The 21629-nt window shown below is 42.6% G+C and overlaps 2 protein-coding genes across 3 annotated transcripts in view; one reads left to right on the forward strand and one right to left on the reverse strand.

The window, feature by feature from the left end:
- LOC139414986 (ezrin b) overlaps positions 1 to 12930 on the forward strand; it is a 58106-nt gene extending 45176 nt beyond the window's left edge. For both annotated transcript variants that reach the window (XM_071162672.1, XM_071162673.1), the window contains exons 11-15: positions 1767 to 1897; positions 4109 to 4269; positions 7515 to 7607; positions 8298 to 8570; positions 11242 to 12930. In XM_071162672.1, coding sequence (XP_071018773.1) covers positions 1767 to 1897; positions 4109 to 4269; positions 7515 to 7607; positions 8298 to 8570; positions 11242 to 11406 — 823 coding nt within the window. In that variant the 3' untranslated portion in view covers positions 11407 to 12930. The remainder of the gene's footprint in view (positions 1 to 1766; positions 1898 to 4108; positions 4270 to 7514; positions 7608 to 8297; positions 8571 to 11241) is intronic.
- A 697-nt stretch (positions 12931 to 13627) lies between these two features.
- On the reverse strand, positions 13628 to 21299 carry LOC139415532 (synaptotagmin-like 3). Its single transcript, XM_071163639.1, is given in 17 exon segments — positions 13628 to 13744; positions 14258 to 14381; positions 14383 to 14461; positions 15180 to 15285; positions 15512 to 15620; positions 15771 to 15941; positions 16147 to 16249; positions 16469 to 16604; positions 16607 to 16634; positions 16952 to 17074; positions 17449 to 17570; positions 18199 to 18274; positions 18803 to 18869; positions 19433 to 19484; positions 19872 to 19939; positions 20512 to 20727; positions 21202 to 21299. Coding segments are annotated over 17 exon segments (1770 nt in total). The 3' UTR covers positions 13628 to 13652.
- Positions 21300 to 21629: the final 330 nt, after the last annotated feature.

A 21629-nucleotide genomic window follows, 5' to 3' on the forward strand; every position in this document is an offset into this window, starting at 1 on the left:
AAAAATATGCCATGAATCATATCCTAGCATGTATCTCTTGCTCCAAAGCATAGCATGCTCTTCATTATAGCAAGACATGCTCAGCACCTTTGCAGGATTCACAGGTACATGAAGTACTGCAGAGATAGGCCACTAGCATAACTAGAGTAATCCCAGCGTAGCACTGATGATTCAGTAGCATGACCTCATTCTGGGATGAGTGACGCGACCTAAAGACAAGGTTGTGGGAGCTGGCTGCTGTATCTTCTAGTGTTAGCGGGACAGGATGGCCTTCGCACAGCTCTTCAACATGATGTTAGATGGCCAGGGTCCGTCACAATCACCTGTAGGACTTTCCCTACATTAGAACCTAACCCTACACTAGAACCTAACCCTAACCCTAAACCTACACTAGAACCTAAACCTACACTAGAACCTAACCCTAACCCTACACTAGAACCTAAACGTAAACCTACACCAGAACCTAACCCTACACTAGAACCTAACCTTAACCCTACACTAGAACCTAACCCTAAACCTAACCCTATACTAGAACCTAACCCTAAACCTAACCCTATACTGGAACCTAACCCTACACTGGAACCTAACCCTAAACCTAACCCTACACTAGAACCTAACCCTAAACCTAACCCTACACTAGAACCTAACCCTACACTGGAACCTAACCCTAAACCGAACCCTACACTGGAACCTAACCCTAAACCTAACCCTACACTAGAACCTAACCCTACACTGGAACCTAACCCCAAACCTAACCCTACACTGGAACCTAACCCTAAACCTACACTGGAACCTAACCCTAAACCTAACCCTACACTGGAACCTAACCCTAAACCTAACCCTACACTGGAACCTAACCCTACACTGGAACCTAACCCTACACTGGAACCTAACCCAAAACCTAACCCTACACTGGAACCTAACCCTACACTAGAACCTAACCCTACACTGGAACCTAACCCCAAACCTAACCCTACACTAGAACCTAACCCTAAACCTACACTGGAACCTAACCCTAACCCTATACTGGAACCTAACCCTACACTGGAACCCAACCCTAAACCTAACCCTACACTAGAACCTAACCCTAAACCTAACCCTACACTGGAACCTAACCTAACCCTACACTAGAACCTAACCCTACACTGGAACCTAACCCCAAACCTAACCCTACACTAGAACCTAACCCTAAACCTACACGGTAGCCTAACCCTACACGGGAGCCTAACCCGACACTGGAACCTAACCCTAACCCTACATGGGAGCCTAACCCTACACTGGAACCTAACCCTAACCCTACACTAGAACCTAACCCTAAACCTACATGGGAGCCTAACCCTACACTGGAGCCTAACCCTATACTGGAACCTAAACCTACGCTGCCAACCATCAACAATAAAGGGGAAAGGGTGTTTTTGTGTCATTAGTCTAGATTGTCTAACCAGCTTATTTAACATCACTGAACAAACTACGAAGGGTATCTGTAGAATGACAGTTTATACCTGCTACACTGTGCCCTGTGTGTGTGTGTGTGTGTGTGTGTGTGTGTGTGTGTGTGTGTGTGTGTGTGTGTGTGTGTGTGTGTGTGTGTGTGTGTGCGTGTGCGTGCGCGTGCGTGTGCGTGCGTGCACAAAGTGTGTCTCTACTCAATGTGTGTAATATCACACAGCGAGAGGGGCCAATGACCCCCTGGGTGGTTATTACTTAATTAGCCAGCACACGTCAGCCTCTCTTTGTGTCTCACACCGGCCCTCTCTTATCTGCAGGGCCCAGCTGGAGAACGAGAAGAAGAAGAGGGAGGCCATAGAGAGAGAGAAGGAGCAGATGGAGAGAGAGAAGCAGGATCTGATGATGAGACTCTACCAGTTTGAGGAGAAGACCAAGAAGGCAGAGAAAGGTATGCCCGGGGAGAACAGGGTCTGACTGGTGAGGACACTAGGGTCAACCAGAGCACATTTATCACCTAAATGTAGGGAGATGTGTGAGTAAGAGAGACAGAGAATGTGTGTGTGTACATGCGTTTGTTGGTGTGTGTGCTGCGTTTTCATGCCGCATTAAATAGCTTAAAACAGTAATGATATTTGAGAAAATTACTCTGTTGACAACAATTTGCATTTAAATAGTTTGAAAATTTCTATTGAAGTTATTTTTTACTGGAAGTAGTAGTTTACAGCTAGCCTTGTGCTATGTGTGACTTTATGTCCCGGTGAACCTTAGATAGCCCGGCGGTATTGTTTCTGCATGGTTAGATATCAGTTATCAGGTTGATAAGGCATTTACTGACTGTCAATGCTTCCTCATCGACCTTTGTTTGTAACCTTATATATTATTATACTATACATGGGTTGTATTCATTAGGCATCAAATGGAAGAAAAGCTACTAAAACAGGAAGGGACTACCTGAACGTGTCCAATAAGAAATACTTGCTTTTTTTTTCTGTTGCAAAACATTTCTGCAATGTTTTGCTACGGTGAGCCCTAATGAATATGACCATGGTTTATCTCCATATTCAGTCTAGCAGACAGCGTATACCTTCTGCCGGATTTACTTAACCGGATTATTATTGTATTATTATTTCCATGAATAGCTGTGGAGAGGGTTTAGGATTACATCATGGAAGTAGAACAACCCTGTAACTACAGTAAGTGCCTGGTGGTTCCATACTATCCATAATGCAATCATACATTTCTAAGATTTTGTACTTCGTTTTGAAGGTCTGCTTCAGAGGTCGGTCCTTTGTCCTTACTAACATTTTAAGTGTAGTGTTAGAGAGTTGTTAGGGTGGTTCTGATTGTAGTGTTAGAGAGTTGTTAGGGTGTTTCTGATTGTAATGTTAGAGAGTTGTTAGGGTGTTTCTGATTGTAATGTTAGGGTGTTTCTGATTGTAATGTTAGAGAGTTGTTAGGGTGTTTCTGATTGTAATGTTAGAGAGTTGTTAGGGTGTTTCTGATTGTAATGTTAGAGAGTTGTTAGGGTGGTTCTGATTGTAATGTTAGAGAGTTGTTAGGGTGGTTCTGATTGTAATGTTAGAGAGTTGTTAGGGTGGTTCTGATTGTAATGTTAGAGAGTTGTTAGGGTGGTTCTGATTGTAATGTTAGAGAGTTGTTAGGGTGGTTCTGATTGTAATGTTAGAGAGTTGTTAGGGTGGTTCTGATTGTTATGTTAGAGAGTTGTTAGGGTGGTTCTGATTGTAATGTTAGAGAGTTGTTAGGGTGGTTCTGATTGTAATGTTAGAGAGTTGTTAGGGTGGTTCTGATTGTAATGTTAGAGAGTTGTTAGGGTGGTTCTGATTGTAATGTTAGAGAGTTGTTAGGGTGGTTCTGATTGTAATGTTAGTTGTTAGTGACCTTATGTTTACTATGTGGTTGTAGTGTTTGTCTAAAACTATATGCGTTCCTTAGTGTAGTTCTGTTCTATGTCTAGTACTATATGTGTTCCTTAGTGTAGTTATGTACTATGTCTAGTACTATATGTGTTCCTTAGTGTAGTTCTGTACTATATGTGTTCCTTAGTGTAGTTATGTACTATGTCTAGTACTATATGTGTTCCTTAGTGTAGTTCTGTACTATATGTGTTCCTTAGTGTAGTTATGTACTATGTCTAGTACTATATGTGTTCCTTAGTGTAGTTATATACTATGTCTAGTACTATATGTGTTCCTTAGTGTAGTTCTGTGCTATGTCTAGTACTATATGTGTTTCTTAGTATAGTTCTGTAGTATGTCTGGTACTATTTACTATATGTGTTTATGAATATCTCTGTCTTGCAGAGGTGTATTTGTCTTTTATCTGTCAGTGTCTCTCTGAGTCTGACCTGCATGAGGAGCATGTGTTTGGGTGTTTTAGGTGTTTTCCAGGTCATCTTTGATGCCTTACTAGTCTGTGTATCGTGTTAGGCTACTTTCAGATCTCACAACGCCTGAAAAAGTGTTAAACCAGCATCTCTGAAACCACATTAGTTTCAAGTTTCACGTTTTATTTGTCACATGCACAAGTGCAGTGGAATGCTTAACTTGCAAGCCCTTCACAACAGTGCAGTATTCAATATTAAATATATATTCTGTATTCTCTCTCTCTCTCCACTCCACTCCACTCCACTCCACTCCAGACCTGCAGGAGCAGATGCAACGTGCCATGCAGCTGGAGGTGGAGAGGAGGATGGCGGAGGACGAGGCTGCCCGCCTGGAGGCTGAGCGTCAGGCCGCCCTGCTGGCCAAGGAGGAGCTGGCCCGCCACGCCCAGGACCAGATGCACAACCAGGAGCAGCTGGTGAGAACCACCACACAAACATCATACGACCATGTTATAACATTATACAACAATGTTACAACCATCTGACAACATGTTACAACCATCTGACAACATGTTACAACCATCTGACAACATGTTACAACCATGTTATGACAACATGTTACAACCATGTTATAACATCATACGACCATGTTATAACATCTTACAACCATGTTATAACCATGTCAGAATCATGTTACAACCATGTTACAACCATGTCACAACATCTTACAACCATGTTATAACATCTTACAACCATGTTATAACATCTTACAACCATAACCATCTGACAACATGTTACAACCATGTTATAACATCTTACAACATGTTACAACCATGTTATAACATCTTACAACCATGTTACAACCATGTTATAACATCTTACAACCATGTTATAACATGTCAGAATCATGTTACAACCATGTTACAACCATGTCACAACATCTTACAACCATGTTATAACATGTCAGAATCATGTTACAACCATGTTACAACCATGTCACAACATCTTACTACCATGTTATAACATCTTACAACATGTTACAACCATGTTATAACATCTTACAACCATGTTATAACCATGTCAGAATCATGTTACAACCATGTTACAACCATGTCACAACATCTTACAACCATGTTATAACATCTTACAACCATGTTATAACATCTTACAACCATAACCATCTGACAACATGTTACAACCATGTTATAACATCTTACAACATGTTACAACCATGTTATAACATCTTACAACCATGTTATAACATGTCAGAATCATGTTACAACCATGTTACAACCATGTCACAACATCTTACAACCATGTTATAACATCTTACAACATGTTACAACCATGTTATAACATCTTACAACCATGTTAAAACCATGTCAGAATCATGTTACAACCATGTCACAACCCCCCTATAACCTTACTGCACTGTACCATAACGCTACCATGTCACAACCCCCTTATAACCTTACCTCACTGTACATTAACGCTACTATGTCACAGCAAATTGAAACCCTGCTATAACCCTACTATACTGTACAATTCTGAAATTGACCTGTCTGTGACACAAGACTGTGTTAGCCTGCTGAGCTTAAGCCTAGACACCACCTCTTCAACATGTAAAACTCCAAACCTCACCTCACTAGCGCACTGTGCAGAGCTGAAATTAACTCCTCCATGCAGCACTGAAGACTGCGCCTCTGTACCTTACTGTAATAATGTCCTTCACCACAGTAACAGTGGACTACATCCCTTTATGCCAGACAGTGTCCACCCCACCCTGCTCTGCACCCTGCACCCTGCTCTGCACCAGACCACACACAGGGTCACTGTAACAGACCTGACAGTAAACCTGTAGTCTAGGGAGAAGACTATTGACAGTGGAACACTGAGGCTGTTTTTACAGGGAAAAGTTGGGACAACAGCCACTCTGAACCAACCCCATAACAGAGCAATGTGTCATGATAAACAGATAAAGACACCAGACAATAAGCCACTATAAAACATCTAAATGGTCCGTCTCTGTGAAGAAACAGAATGTAGGATACGCTACAGGGTTTGCTCTAATGGGGCTTTCCTCAAACATGTAATGCCTCGCTATGAACCCATATATACAACAGGCACCACTAGTATGAACATTACAACACAATCTACTGTTTCTCTCAACATCTCCTCAGCTTTAACTAGGTAGACTGGAATCTCCAGTGACTAAGCAGCAGTCTAGCCTAGCAACCTGTTGACTGTTTTCAATAGAGGCTGTGTTGGCCCTTTTTGGGCCAGACACCAATTTTACAGCTGAACACACTTGACAGATGTGTTTTATGGTCAAGTATCCCCACTGTGTGTGTGTGTGTGTGTGTGTGTGTGTGTGTGTGTGTGTGTGTGTGTGTGTGTGTGTGTGTGTGTGTGTGTGTGTGTGTGTGTGTGTGTGTGTGTGTGTGTGTGTGTGTGAACAACAAAGCAGCGTACTGAGCCCTACAATAAGCACTAAGCACTGTACTCTACTCGAATGTATTCTACTGCAGGTCTCTCTGGTACAATGGTGTATCTACTATATGGCCCACACCATATAGTTAGATAGAGGACTCCAGATGAATATAACCCATTTTAATGGCGCTGCCCATGCTGTCAGAGATGCCAGGTTGGCACAGATACAAATATGAGTCTTCTATCTAACTCTATGGCCCACACTGAAGTCATTATACCTCATCACCAGATTATTAGCCCCAGCACTTGAGACAGACTGGACTCTGGCCAGCCCCAGCACTTGTTTAGTCAGACTGGACTCTGGCCAGTCCCAGCACTTGTTTAGTCAGACTGGACTCTGGCCAGCCCCAGCACATGTTGAGACAGACTGGACTCTGGCCAATCCCAGCACATGTTGAGACAGACTGGACTCTGGCCAATCCCAGCACATGTTGAGACAGACTGGACTCTGGCCAGCCCCAGCACATGTTGAGACAGACTGGACTCTGGCCAGCCCCAGCACATGTTGAGGCAGATTGGACTCTGGCCAGCCCCAGCACATGTTGAGACAGATTGGACTCTGGCCAGCCCCAGCACATGTTGAGACAGATTGGACTCTGGCCAGCCCCAGCACATGTTGAGACAGATTGGATTCTGGCCAGCCCCAGCACATGTTGAGTCAGATTGGACTCTGGCCAGCCCCAAGCACATGTTGAGTCAGATTGGACTCTGGCCAGCCCCAGTACATGTTGAGTCAGATTGGACTCTGGCCAGCCCCAGCACATGTTGAGACAGATTGGACTCTGGCCAGCCCCAGCACATGTTGAGACAGATTGGATTCTGGCCAGCCCCAGCACATGTTGAGTCAGATTGGACTCTGGCCAGCCCCAAGCACATGTTGAGTCAGATTGGACTCTGGCCAGCCCCAGTACATGTTGAGTCAGATTGGACTCTGGCCAGCCCCAGCACATGTTGAGTCAGATTGGATTCTGGCCAGCCCCAGCACATGTTGAGACAGATTGGACTACTCCGCCCTGTAATGCTCTCAGCCCTGAATTAAAACCTGTAGGCCTCCACACTATCCCCTCCACCCATCGCTGTCTCTCCATCCCTTCCCACAGACCTGTAGTCTTTTGTGTACTGTACCCAACTGTCTGTGACCTGTCGCCCTCCTCCTCTGTCCTCCTCCTTGTCTCTCCCAGATGTGTAAGTCCTCACCTCTTTCCCTTCTCTCCTCTGTTGTCTCTCTCAGGCCGCGGAGCTGGCAGAGCACACAGCTAGGATCGCCCTGCTGGAGGAGGCCAAGAGGCGCAAGGAGGAGGAGGCTGACACATGGCAACACAGGGTGAGTTGCCCACACACAGACATGAACAAATGCATGCACGCATATGTACGCATGCACAAGCACGCACAGTTGGATGCACACACACACGCACACCCACTCACACGATCAGGGTTCTATTAAATCAGATCCGCTTTAGCCAGTATCGGAGGTGAAACTGCATTAGAGCTGTTAAATCCACAAGCGGCTCCCGGCACTATACCTAAAGCGGATATTGCCATTGGCTGCATGGAGTCGCATTAACACAGAATGTGAGATGTAATCTACACCTCCGTTAGGCTGATAGAAATCCTAATTACTTTGTTGAATGATTTTTCAATTTGAGCGCTATTATTTCTTGATAGCCTACATTTTCTTGCTCTGAACTTCTAATGAGAGTGGGACGGCTGTGGCTTCGTGACATTGAACAAGGTCAGCTGCTCACCAATTTGACAGCACCAACGTAGTTACACCTCCGACAACGCCAATATATCAGCATTGCGGGTGTCGGCTATCGCCGGTTAACGCTTGATCTGATTGAGTCTAAGCCTGTGTCACACAGTCAAGTAACTGTAGTTACTCTACCTTTGACATGGAATCACTTTTTGCTGTGGCTCAAGATGAGAATAGGTTGTATTGTAATGTGGGGCATTCCACAGTGTTCTGTAGTAATAACCCTCTCTCTCTCCCTGTCCTCCCACCCCACCCCCTCAGGCTCAGGAGGCCCAGGACGACCTGCTGAAGACCAAGGAGGAGCTGCAAATGGTGATGACGGCCCCCACTCAGGCGCCCCCTCCCCCCATGTTCGTGGAGGTGCCCATGTTTGTGGACAACCAGGACTTTTTGATGGTGGAGGAGCAGAATGACAGCGAGAACAACAGCACGTACAGTGCCGACCTGCAGAACGAGGGCTTCAACGACCACCGCCTGGAAGAGGAGCGCCTCACCGAGGCCGAGAAGAACGAGCGTGTGCAGAGGCAGCTCATGGTAAGAGCAATTAGTTTGCAGCAAGATGTGCAAATTTGCAGGGATTGGTGGGTTGCTTAATGGGTTGAGTATCACTTGATTGATCACTTGATTGATTGATTGTTTAAATCATTAATTCATTAAATCACTCAGTCTTGAATCATATATTACTGGTTGAAAATCAACCTACAGTTGAAGTCAGAAGTTTGCATGCACCTTAGACAAATACATTTAAACTCAGTTTTTCACAATTTCTGACATTTAATCCTAGTAAAAATGCCCTGTCTTATGTCAGTTAGGATCACCACTATATTTTAAGAATGTAAAGACAAATAGACAAATAGACAAATAGTAGAGAGAATTATTTATTTCAGCGTTCATTTCTTTCATCACAGTCCCAGTGGGTCAGAAGTTTACATACACTCAATTAGTATTTGGTAGCCTTTAAATTGTTTAATTTGGGTCAAACGTTTCATGTAGCCTTCCACAAGCTTCCCACAATAAGTTGGGTGAATTTTGGCCCATTCCTTCTGACAGAGCTGGTGTAACTAAGTCAGCTTTGTAGGCCTCCTTGTTCGCCCACGCTTTTTCAGTTCTGCCCACACATTTTCTATAGGATTGAGGTCAGGGCTTTGTGATGGCCACTCCAATACCTTGACTTTGTTGTCCTCAAGCCATTTTGCCACAACTTTGGAAGTATGCTTGGGGTCATTGGTCGGAAATGGGTCTTCCAAATGGACAATCGTTAACTTCCTGACTGTTGTCTTGAGATGTTGCTTCAATATATCCACATAATTTTCCTACCTCATGATGCCATGTATTTTGCGAAGATAGAACCACCCTCCTTCAGCAAAGCACCCCCACAACATGATGCTGCCACCCCCGTGCTTCACGGTTGGGATGGTGTTCTTCGGCTTGCAAGCCTCCCCTATTTTCCTCCAAACGAAATTATGGCCAAACAGTTCTATTTTTGTTTCATCAGACCAGAGGACATTTCTCCAAAAAGTATGATCTTTGTCCCCATGTGCAGTTGCAAACCGAAGTCTGTCTTTTTTATGGAGGTTTTGGAGCAGTGGCTTCTTCCTTGCTGAGCGGCCTTTCAGGTTATGTCGATATCGGACTCGTGTTACTGTGGATATAGATACTTTTGTAACTGTTTCCTCCAGCATCTTCACAATGTCCTTAGCTGTTGTTCTGGGATTGATTTGCACTTTTCGCACAAAGTATGTTCATCTCTAGGAGACAGAACACGTCTCCTTCCTGAGCGGTATGACGAACAGGTCCCAAACATCATCATGAAGGGACAATTTTAAGTTAAACAAATAGCTAATGCAACAGTGATGTTAGTTAGTAGGAGATATGAGTCTTTGAAATTACTTACCACGGATATAAAGCGCTCCACACGTCATCGTGTGGAAAAATGGCCTAGAAAGGCAAGCGACAGCAGCGAACAGCCTACTCTGCCCCTATTGAGTCTGCAGCTGTGCTGCGCTTTTAGCTGATCCAACATTACAACATGGCAATTGGTGCTTTGGAAACATGCTAAAGTACAGAATGACTGCTGGGAACATGTCTACAACTTCATCAGCAAGCTGTCAAACTATCGTAATTAAGTGCCAAACTACACACTGTTTATCAGTAGTGCCCAACATCCTTAGCTAGTTAGCTAAAATTCCATCCCTGCGTTTGTCAGTGAAGCTAGTTAGCAGCAGGCAAGCTACAACAAGCTAAATCAGCTGATGAGTTCACTGGCAACCGATATACTTGCACATATTTTGTGCAGGAGTAGAGAGATGTAATTTTGTTTTTACAACTTTCTCACTGTTTCATGGCGAGTGAGTCATGCACAAGACAGGTCGTGGGAGACAATGCTCGTAAAAAAAGTGTCGAGTGGACATCGTCTCAATGCTCATTTAGCCCAAAACACTTACAAATTTGTGATCACTATCGAACACAACAGCAAGTGGCCATGTGATAAAGGGCTTAGGGTTCAAGTGTTAGATTTGAGGTTCAACCTATGGCTGAGATAGATAGATAGAACGTCATTGCCCCCTAGCAGCCACATACTCAATAGAACCACCATGCGAAATAGGACCATATTCTGTATTTTTTATTCATGTGGAATTAAATGAATTTGTCTTGTTTTAACGGAAAACAGATAAAAATGCAGTTTTCCAAAACAAATTTTTCCATTTATCACATTGCTAATTCTGATTGGATGGTACAGAATAATATATATTTGTATATTTACTCGGTAGTCCACTAGAACAGATAATTATAGACTAATAGGTGAAAACTACTTAGCCAAATATGGCATTCAAATTATGTTACCAGGGAGCTAAAATGGTAGGTGAAAATATATGGTTAACAACTCGAGTTTCCCTTCAAGGGGAATGTGTCATTGTCAGTCTGGAATAAGCAGCTCTAGCAGAGGAATTTCTCTGTCAGCATTGTGGTAGTTTCTCAGAATAGCGTGGCTTCTGAGCAGAAGTGAAGCGTTTAACACAATGCATACGTACTATTTGTGTCTAAATATAATATATAGAATATTCTGGATATATTTATTGGATTATTATAAAGATCTGGTTCAAATCCAGATCTTCAACAGCTTGTTGTCCTGTTGATCACTCATGTCCTTGGCATGTTCCTCCCTGGTTGACTTCTTCTTGACTCATCGTGTTCCTCCTTGCAGGCCCTGAGCTCGGAGCTGGCCCAGGCCCGCGACGACACTAAGCATACCCAGAACGATCTGCTCCACACAGAGAACGTGCGCGCCGGCCGGGACAAGTACAAGACCCTGCGGCAGATCCGATCGGGCAACACCAAGCAGAGGATTGATGAGTTTGAGGCCTTATAAGAAGGCCCCTCCCCAGAGGCCATGAGGGCCACACAGCCACGTACCCTTTCTGAATGGTCACTGAACTAATCCCTCCACTGCCCCACACACACACACACACACACACACACACACACACACACACACACACACACACACACACACAGGAGCAGTATAAAGAGAGTGAGTGATACACACATCTGCCTCACCACTTTTACCAGTTCCCCCTTAGTGAGAACTTACTCCTGTAAAAAGGCTTATCAAATTCTTGTAAGAAAACTTACTAGTGCCAAAATATATATTATTTTCTTTTAGCATAACAAATCTTCTTTCTGTTTTGGTTATTTGTAATTTGTCATTTGATGCGATCAAACAAAATCACTCACCATTATTTTTAACCAGAGGTGTGGGACTAGACAGTAATAGTACGCCATGATGTGCACCTGATAGACATCAAGTACAGCCAATCAGAGCCTTGCTTTTTGGTGTTTTCTTAAATGTGGTGTCAATTTTGAAAAAGGGTAATATATATTTATTTTTTTCTGACAGGGACCACTCAGAAAGGGGAACATACAGTATATTAACTTCATACTCTTACTTGCAGAAAAGTGTACTATGTTCTGTTTCATTGTTTTTCCATAATATTTGAACACTTTCATTTATGTTTAATATTGCTCTACAGTATCTGGGAAATCATGAATAGTTTAATATTTATACGATAAATGGTTCATTTAAAAAAAGGGTTATTTCCTCTTGGTTTGTATATTTCTGCTATTCTACTAATGATCACAAGAACATTTAAAATGTATCAGGTTCTATATAAACCAAAATAATGATAGTTTTGTGTTCCATAAGGTTTTCTTTTAGATCAGTAAATTAAAGAGATTTATTTGTAAATTATAACTTTCTTTTTATACTTTAGAAAATATTCCACTCATCAAATCAACATAAGGAGACCATGCAGTTCACGGTAGCTAGCAGCATTTTGCCATGCAGTTCACGGTAGCTAGCAGCATTTTGCCATGCAGTTCACGGTAGCTAGCAGCATTTTGCCATGCAGTTCACGGTAGCTAGCAGCATTTTGCCATGCAGTTCACGGTAGCTAGCAGCATTTTGCCATGAAGTTCACGGTAGCTAGCAGCATTTTGCCATGAAGTTCACGGTAGCTAGCAGCATTTTGCCATGCAGTTCACGGTAGCTAGCAGCATTTTTCCATGCAGTTCACGGTAGCTAGCAGCATTTTTCCATGCAGTTCACGGTAGCTAGCAGCATTTTGCCATGCAGTTCACGGTAGCTAGCAGCATTTTGCCATGCAGTTCACGGTAGCTAGCAGCATTTTGCCATGAAGTTCACGGTAGCTAGCAGCATTTTGCCATGAAGTTCACGGTAGCTAGCAGCATTTTGCCATGCAGTTCACGGTAGCTAGCAGCATTTTGCCATGCAGTTCACGGTAGCTAGCAGCATTTCCAAGGCATATTATTTCAACTGGATTTTATAATGAGGTGTTTAGCATATTGGCAATAAAGATCTATGATTACAGCTTCATACTGTGTTTTCACTTTCTGCTTTCTGATCTTCTGACTTGAGGGAAAAACGTTAGCTAGGGGTTAACTACAGGTTACAGAAACTCATGAATAGAAAGGACAAGAAGAAACTAAGAAAGAATGAGACAACCACATGTTTTCTTATGTTGTAGACAGTCACTTTCTCAGACGTTTAATGACTTTCATTCATTCAATGTTATCAGGTGAGCATGCTTAAAGCACAAGGAATATTCCCCTCAAAATACAACTTAACATGATTTTCCACTTGAACACCTCAGTTGTAGGCCATTTTCCAAGGAAAGTGGAAAAATCATGTTGGGTTGTATTTGAGTGGAACATCCCTTTAAAAACAGTAATAAAGAACAATAGGTTTCCTTTTGAGTAGAACATCCTTTTAATACATAAAAGGTCATCAATTGAACATAAATAGTTAATAGGAGGGACTTTCACTAAGCAAGGGCCTGACAGTCAGTGCAAATAGAGGTAAAGGTAGAGTAGGGGCTCTATTCAGTCTGTATTGCAGAAATGTAAAAGTCATTTCATATTGAGCCGAAATCCGCAACGTTTACCGTAAATGCAGACTCCGCTAATGTGGGAGCATTGCCTTTAAATTACGCTGAATTTCTGCGATACGGATTGAATAGAGCCCTTAAAGTGCCAAGGTTTTTCTTGTGGAGAGACCGTGTCCAGTCCAGGTGCTTTTTTTCCCTGTTGACTCTGACATCATGTTCTCCTGCTGTTGATGTTGGCTTGCATGGGTAAACTGAAGTCATGCCACATGTTGGGTGTCTGCAGCACCAGTTGCCATGATGACCCTAAGAAACATGTGGTTAACAGAGAGTGCCAGGTCAGTGACATCATCAGTCCTTCCTTGCTTCCTCTCAAATTTTTTCAATGTTTTATAGTTCTGTGAAACCACAGACGGCACTAAGCTGAGTCCATCACACAGAGAGAGAGAGAGCACGAGAGAATGAAAAGAGAGAAATTATATGCTAAGGAGAGAGAGTCCTCAATACCCTGTAAGGTGAAATTGAGGAAACAGGTTTCACCTGATGGCCCTCTAAATTCCATTAGTGTGAAATAGGACATTGGTGCTCTTGTTAATTCAATTATCATTGACGTTTTACTCAGTCTGGGATTTTAGACAACTGGAGTTGGTATTAGATGAAGTAAACCCAGTTGAAGAATTTAAAAACAAATAATGTATCTCACCTCAAGCCCCCTTGGATGGGCCTGGTCAAACTTTTCTATTTACGCCATTTCATTTTCATGCAAACTGATTCAAATCTACTGTATGATTGTAAAGGTATGACAGACAGCCATATTACCGGCTTCCATTCTGACCCAGCCCAGGAGGCGGTCTGAGAAGGTAAAGGGGGCGTGGTCCCAGAGGTCAAGCTCCAGAGTGCAGATCTGGAGGTCATAGGGCGTGACTCTGCTGAAGAGCAGCTGGATGAGACCACGCCGGACTGGGCTTCTTCAGGACAGGGGTCCTCTGGACCAGCTCTCTGGACCCGGGAAGAGTCAAGCACCTAAAATACAAACATGTAAAGATAAACTGTTATGGGATTTTTTATGAATAATGACTAAATGATGTATACATTTAGCTTAGAATTATAACTAAACAGAATACTACTCTGTTACTGTATGAATGTATGAATCTTATTATAACCATAATACTGAATATGATGTGTGTAGCTTGTGTCAAGAATTAGAACAAGGACTTTCTGTTCCTTGTTAGAAACGAATGGAGCTATTGTCAGACCAGCTAGAATACTGTGTTCCTTACAGGACATTCTGTCCCTACCCAGGGAGGGGAGAGACCTTGGGCTTGTAGTAGATTGTTTAACAGGTGGCAGACAATGTGAGAAGGCTTGTGAACTATATTGCCATTGTATCTGAGAGGAGGAGGGACATTTATGACAAAACGTGAGGTATATAAACCAATGTACATGGTATTATGACCAGAGCTCTATGCTATTGATTAATTTTGAGCCTGGTCTCTGTCCATTTTATGCAAATAAGAATCTTACAAATTCTTAGAAACGGACAGTGTTTTAATTGAATTGGTTAATGAACACAATAATTAAATTCCTCTAACATAAACATATAGTTCATAAAACACACACACACACGTACTGTATGTATGCATGAAACACATGTACTCATAGATACATAAACACACAACACACCTAAAACAGACACACAATATCACACCCCAGCAAACACACACACTAATCATACATTTACCCTTTCACATAGGTGTTCTGACTGTTGTTTGCTTTAGTGGGCAGATTTTTGGCACCAGTAACAAGAACAGTCAGTTGACCAACATCATGTGGTCCAATATGAACCGCTGTGAGGAGGAACAAAATAAATCAAGGTCATTTCAAACCAATATAAGGATCTTCTGACCACTGGTGCTGTAAAAACACACTGTAAACTGTTTCAAAATCAGGTCTTATTCATTAGACACCAAAGAGGTGAAAACAAAATGAAACAGGGAGGGACTAACTGAGATATAAACATTTGTTTTCTGTAGCAAAACGTTTCGGTGCGTGAACGGTAGAGAGTCAACTTACCATCTGTGTGGCAAACCCAGGACGGCTGGGACAAGGAGGTGAACTTCATTCTGACCAGCAGTTCTCCTGCTGTATCCTGCTCTACTGCATTCCCTTCTGGACTCTCAGGCTATTGACCGAGAGAGAAATAAGAGTGAGATAGAGAGAGGACAGAGGAGACACACCAGCAAGTTGAACAAAACTTTTTCCTAAAAATATTGTTTTATAAAGATAAAGGGTATTGTGTGAACGTTTCTTCATGTCAGCAGTTATACCCTACCTTTGGACACAGGGGGTACCAGTTGGAGCCCTGGGTGGTGCTGTCCTTAAATATACAGCCCTCCAGCGGGACGAGGACCTCTCCCAGAAACACCTTCTTCTTCAGGGTCGCAGAGTGCCACACAGACACCTGCAGAGTACTCCTGGACAACAAGGGGCTCTCCATCTGGCACTGTGCATCAGGGAATACAATACATAGGTGGGTGAAAAACAGGAGATTTCATTGCCATGTAGCCTATTCCACTCACTACTTTTAAGCCAGTTCAGGGTATTCTTTAGACACTAAATTGAAGCTTGTTTTGATTTTAAGTTGAACAAGTTTTTACTATGTTTTGTAGTGTCCAAATGAATATGACCCATAATATTTGTCTCCTTACCTGTAAAATTTCATTATAAATGGGATCCATTGTGTTCCTCTTGATAGTTGTCTTCAGTTTGCTGCTCTGAGACTTCTCCGGCAGTAGGTAGACTTTGACGTACCTGCCCATGATGTTGACACATACAGTACAGCGTGAGGAGATCTAGTTTTCAAATGGATATATCAGTACAACAGAGAGTAATAATCTGTTATGAAAGACATAGAATTACTAGAATGGGCCTCCCCAATCAAGTCAGCATTCAATGATGGGTAGGGCCTCTATAATCTAGGGCAGGGTAGGGCCTCTTCTATAATCTGGTGTATTGAGTAATAATGCTTACGGGTGACACTTCTTCCTCTTGATATCTCCATACGCCAGGTTTCTGCAGCCGTTTATTGTGATCTCCAGGCAGGAAGTGATGTGGTTGAAGGCGATGGCGAGCTTTAGCTCCCCTGTCACTCTGTTGATCTCCAAGAGTCTGTACCAGTGCTACTAGCACTACTGCCCTGTAATATTAATATATGTATTTTTTTATATACAGATCAACATGTCACATTGCCTCTTTAAAAGGATGTTATGACAGCATAATGCAGGTCTATTCCGTAATGTATTCAGATGATTTGGATGCATTGCTTTCTAGCTTCTCCGCCAGCGACAAGACTATGCAGCTATGCGAGACATGAAAAATACACGACAACCACATAACAACAATCCTTATCTGATAAAATGTCAAATAGATTGTGAAGTTTGGCACGAGCTGCTGTTGCACAAGTCCCTGTGTTCTTTATGTCTCTTTTCTTCATCATCAGGGCACTCAACTCACCCTCTTTCCCCATGAGTACTCTGAACCCAGGGAAAGGTCCTCATCCGCCCCTGACGAGGAACTGCTCTGGTCATCATTCCGGCTCTTCTTGAACAGGTTGGTAAGACTGGGGCCTTTGGTAAGCTGTGAGGAGAGAGGTTGTGTCTGTTGAAATATAGTATACTTTTGTTCATTTTCTAGTGAATTTCCAGGGAAGCGCAACTGGTACTTGAATCCGGGTCCCTGCGTCTGTCAGTCCAACATCTTAGCCATTCCACTGAGGCTTGAACCTCTTGACAAGATGGAAATGTGTATCATTATTAAAGGTTGTTCCAATAGCTGTTTCTAAAGTCTCCCTCTTTCCTGTCTGAAATAGTTGTCAGTGTCATACGTGTCATATGTAGGTGGGGTCTCTTTGATTTTACCCCAGGGGTTTGACGAAATATATGTGGTCTGTGACTTGATAGTGTGATACTTTGACAAAGTTGAGGGGTTGATATGTATTTGGTTTCTCTTACATTGTTGTATTTGTTGATGTTTGTGTCAGAGAGGCTTTTCCAGCCAGTGCTCTGTCCCCGCCTGTTGTCCACTGTAAGAAGATCCTGTTCCACTCGTACATCCTGTTGCGACCTGGAGAACCCTGCAACCAGAACGGTAGGGCGGATAACACACACAGACCGTCTCCAACCATAACATAGCACTTCTGACGTGCTGCTTGCGAACAAGCTTCAATATAGATACAGTATCATATCTTATCTTATTTCCTAGGTGCGGTTTCCTTAACACCGACAACTGATCGCAAGGATATCTTATCGACAAATTACATTAAGGTTTGCGATAACGCTCAGAGGAAATGTGTCACTGTTTTGACTTTCTTGGATCCTAGTTCTCACCAAGATGTACATAAAATTACTTCATATTGAAAGATCATACAGTTTTCTTTTTTTACAGAGACCTTGGCTGCGTTTCAAAATCATAAAAGACACACCCTAGTCCACTTACCTTTGCCTTATGCCCTTGGGGGAATCCCTGTAGCCATATTTGTCTTCGGTCCAAATGACTAGCCAAGCAAGGGAAGTTTGCAACGAAAACCTCTGCGACAGAAGTTTTCTGGACTCAAACTCAGGATTTCTAGTGGCACAGCTAGCACAGTGATGCAGTGCCTTAGACCACTGCACCACTCGGGAGGCCCAGGGTGTGTCTTTTAAGTGTTTGGAATGCAGCCTTTTTTTTCGTAAATACCAAAATGGCTCAAAAGAGTCACTTACTTCTCATGTGGCTTGTGAGGGAAACCATCAGGTCCTCCATAGACTTGGTGAATGTTTTTTTTGGTTTGTTCAGTCCCTAGAGATGATTGACAATACATCTGACAGACCAAGTCATAATTGTGGTTCATGAAACTGTGAAGGAGTGAGCCCATCACAACCTATTTATTGAATAAAATAAGTTGTATGCAGAATCCCTTTCATTTTAACAATTCATAATTCCAGGCAATTCTATAGCTGCAATGTCAATTGCACCTCTTGGATTTTTTGGACATCATGTTCAAATCATCTATAAGTGACTTTGTTGAGCTTCAATCAATTTGAGATACTTTTGGATGATTTGGACATGATGCGCGAAAAATGCTAATATCGGGCCCATGACTTAAGTGGGATTTGTGCCACAAACGCTAAAATGTTAGCACATGGAAACAGTGCTAGGGAAACATAACCAAAGCATGGATTGCTGCCAGACCATGTCCATAGACTGCTTACAGAGGAAGGAAACCAACCTTTTACAATAAGTTAAGCATTTTTGCACGATACTTCTCAGATGGTTTTTAAAGCCTTTTAAGTGGTAGATCATTTGGATATCTTTATTTGACCTTACCCCTGATCTGCTGAAGGATGGACCATCGTAATAGGGTGGAGCGGTTGGCGGAACGACTGTTATATGACTGGAAAGTGAAACACACACACAGAGAATGCTATTTCCATGTTTCTATTAAACATGACCTATAATTCATCACAATATAAGTTAAATAGTTTTTCTTCCCCCCCAAAATGTAGTAGTTAAATAAGCAGTTTTTCTACGTTTGAACGGTGTGGGTGTATACTGGTTGCTAAAAATAGTAATAACAAGTAAACAGCTGATTGGCCAGGCCAGCCAATGAGACGTCTCGGCCAAAAACGTGACATCACGTTATATGAGGAAATGCCAAACATTTTTGAAACAGTCAGATAGTTTGAAGTGGGTTTTTTTAAGTGTTTTTTTTCCTCTCACAAATGTATGCTTTGGCCACACAAGTATAGGATAAGTCAACCATTATTTGGGCATGACTTAACAGAATGAGCTTTTAAAAGTGATATTTTCACTGAACAGTGTTTTGCCCACCAATTTCTGATGTTTTTAAATATTGATAAAGTACATACCTGCATCCATCTGTGTCTAATATCTCTATCAGACACTATGGTCACATAATACAATACATTTATAAATTATGACTGCCCATTGACTCACCTCAACCTCTGGTAAGACTTTAGTAGCTTCTCCCCAACAGTCTCATGCCTTTCTGTAAATTAAAAGAGTATTGCTATAGCTGCCAACACCAGTACACATACACTATTAAATATTACTGTTATGGACTCTATCCCACTCTCCCGGGCAATGTCCTAGCAGACAGCAACAATGCATTATTCAGTCAAAGCAGTTCTCTAAACCATACACACATTAGAAGATTATGTAGAAGACCACTTTTCAATACCATGCAAAACAACTGAAACACATCTAGCTGTATGATGTATTACTTGACTAGTCCTGTACTGTATAGCTGTGTTTTTAGACATACAAGGCATTTTTACATTTTAGTAATTTCATGAGTGCATATGGCTTCATACTTTTTCATACTGCCATTTTACTTCTGAGAGAATTAGGCATGTGAGGGGTAAAGGAAACAAACCCGAGTCAGGTGGAAATTTCTTGTCCCTTTCTTCCAAAAACCACTCCCCGGACCTGATCTTAACCTTCCTAAGAAGTGTGAAGAAATGCATTTGAGATAAATTATCCTTTGTTTACCAGGGCTGTTAAATTCTGGTCCTGGAAGGCCGAAACACTTCTGGTTTTTGTTTCTACTTGCTAGTAAATTACACTCACCTGTTGTCCCAGGTTGGAATTAGTCCCTTATAAGAAGGACAGGATGAAACCCAGAAGTGTTTTAGCCCTCCAGGACCGATATTGAACAGCCCTGGTTTAGATTACAAAGGAAATACTGTACATTTTGTCAGTTCATTCTCTCAACATGTTAACACGCCTTAAAATATTGAATAAAGGATAGAGGATACCAATAATAAAGAGGTTAGAGCATACAGTTAGAGGTTAGAGGTTAGAGGTTAGAGGTTAGAGCATACATTCTATGTTACGGCACTGAGATGACAGTATGTTATTGCACTAACATAAAAGTATATGTTATAACAATTACATAACATTCTATGTTACAGTGCTGACATGTGAGTCCATGTTACAGTTTTGGTATTGACATAACTTTCTATGTTACGGTTCTGACATCTAAGTCTATGTTACAGCACTGACATGCCTCCTACCTGTAGGCGTGGCAGACGGTACACTTCCAGTCCAGGGCGGACACGCCCACACGACACTTGTTGCAGACGCGGTGGCTGCAGCCTCGGCACACGGCGCCCGAGTTCCAGAACATTCCCAGCGGCCTCTGACAGCGGGCGCAAGTCCTTTCGCTGTACTGCCGGGCAAAACTCTTGGCACCTTTCCTTCGGATCTCCTGTAGCTCCGTCTTCAGCCTCCTGTAACAGTAGATGGTCGCAGGTGGGGGATACAGCACAGGAGGTTGGTGGCAACTTAATTGGGGAGGACAAGCTCGTGGTAATGGCTGGAGTGGAATTAGTGGAATGGTATTAAACACATGGTTTCTATGTGTCTGATGCCATTCCATTTGCTTCGTTCTGGCCATTATTATGAGCCGTCCTCCCCTCAGCAGCCTGAGGTACAGTAACGATGGCAGTGGTTTAACTGTACTGATCATCTCTTCGCATCCACTTTTCCTGTCAGTCAGCCACTGGCAATTCATTCTAATTAAATGCATTATAGTATTAATGATACATTTTACACCAACGATTGTGAATACTATTTTGAGGAGCATCAGTTAAGCGTTGTCATTGTCTCCACAGATCCTGAAGTACCCTCTGAGTGTTGTTGTTATACAGTGTGTCCATGCAGTAAATGTGAAAAGCTTGGCTGAAGTAAATTATGTTGTCTACCTTATCCTGTCGTCATCCGTGCTGCGTAAAAGTTTGTCTCTCTGAAGAACCTCCAGAACCTTCTCTCTCTCCAGAGCCTTGAGCACACCCAGATCCATCTGTAAAAATGTGAGTTTCTTTCTTCTCTCGTCCCCACTTTACCTCTCTAGTCTCTCCTTTTCTCTCTCTCTCTCTCGCTTATTCTTCTTCTGTCTCCTCCCTTTGTTCCACCCTCTTTCTCTTTTTATTGGGTGCCGGATGTTGCTTCAAGCTGGACGACGTCTTCACTTGTTACCAGACTGAGGGCAGAATGAAAGTCATGTTGATTTCGCTGCACAGTCAGAGACATCCCATGTCCCCGTCACGATATTCACAGAAGCTCTCTCCGCTTCGCATCACAGACCTTGATGTGTTTCTGCTCTGGTGACCAGCACTACCTCTTACGCTCT

This window comes from Oncorhynchus clarkii, chromosome 8 (genome assembly GCF_045791955.1).
Source record: "Oncorhynchus clarkii lewisi isolate Uvic-CL-2024 chromosome 8, UVic_Ocla_1.0, whole genome shotgun sequence".
Taxonomy (NCBI): Eukaryota; Metazoa; Chordata; class Actinopteri; order Salmoniformes; family Salmonidae; genus Oncorhynchus; species Oncorhynchus clarkii.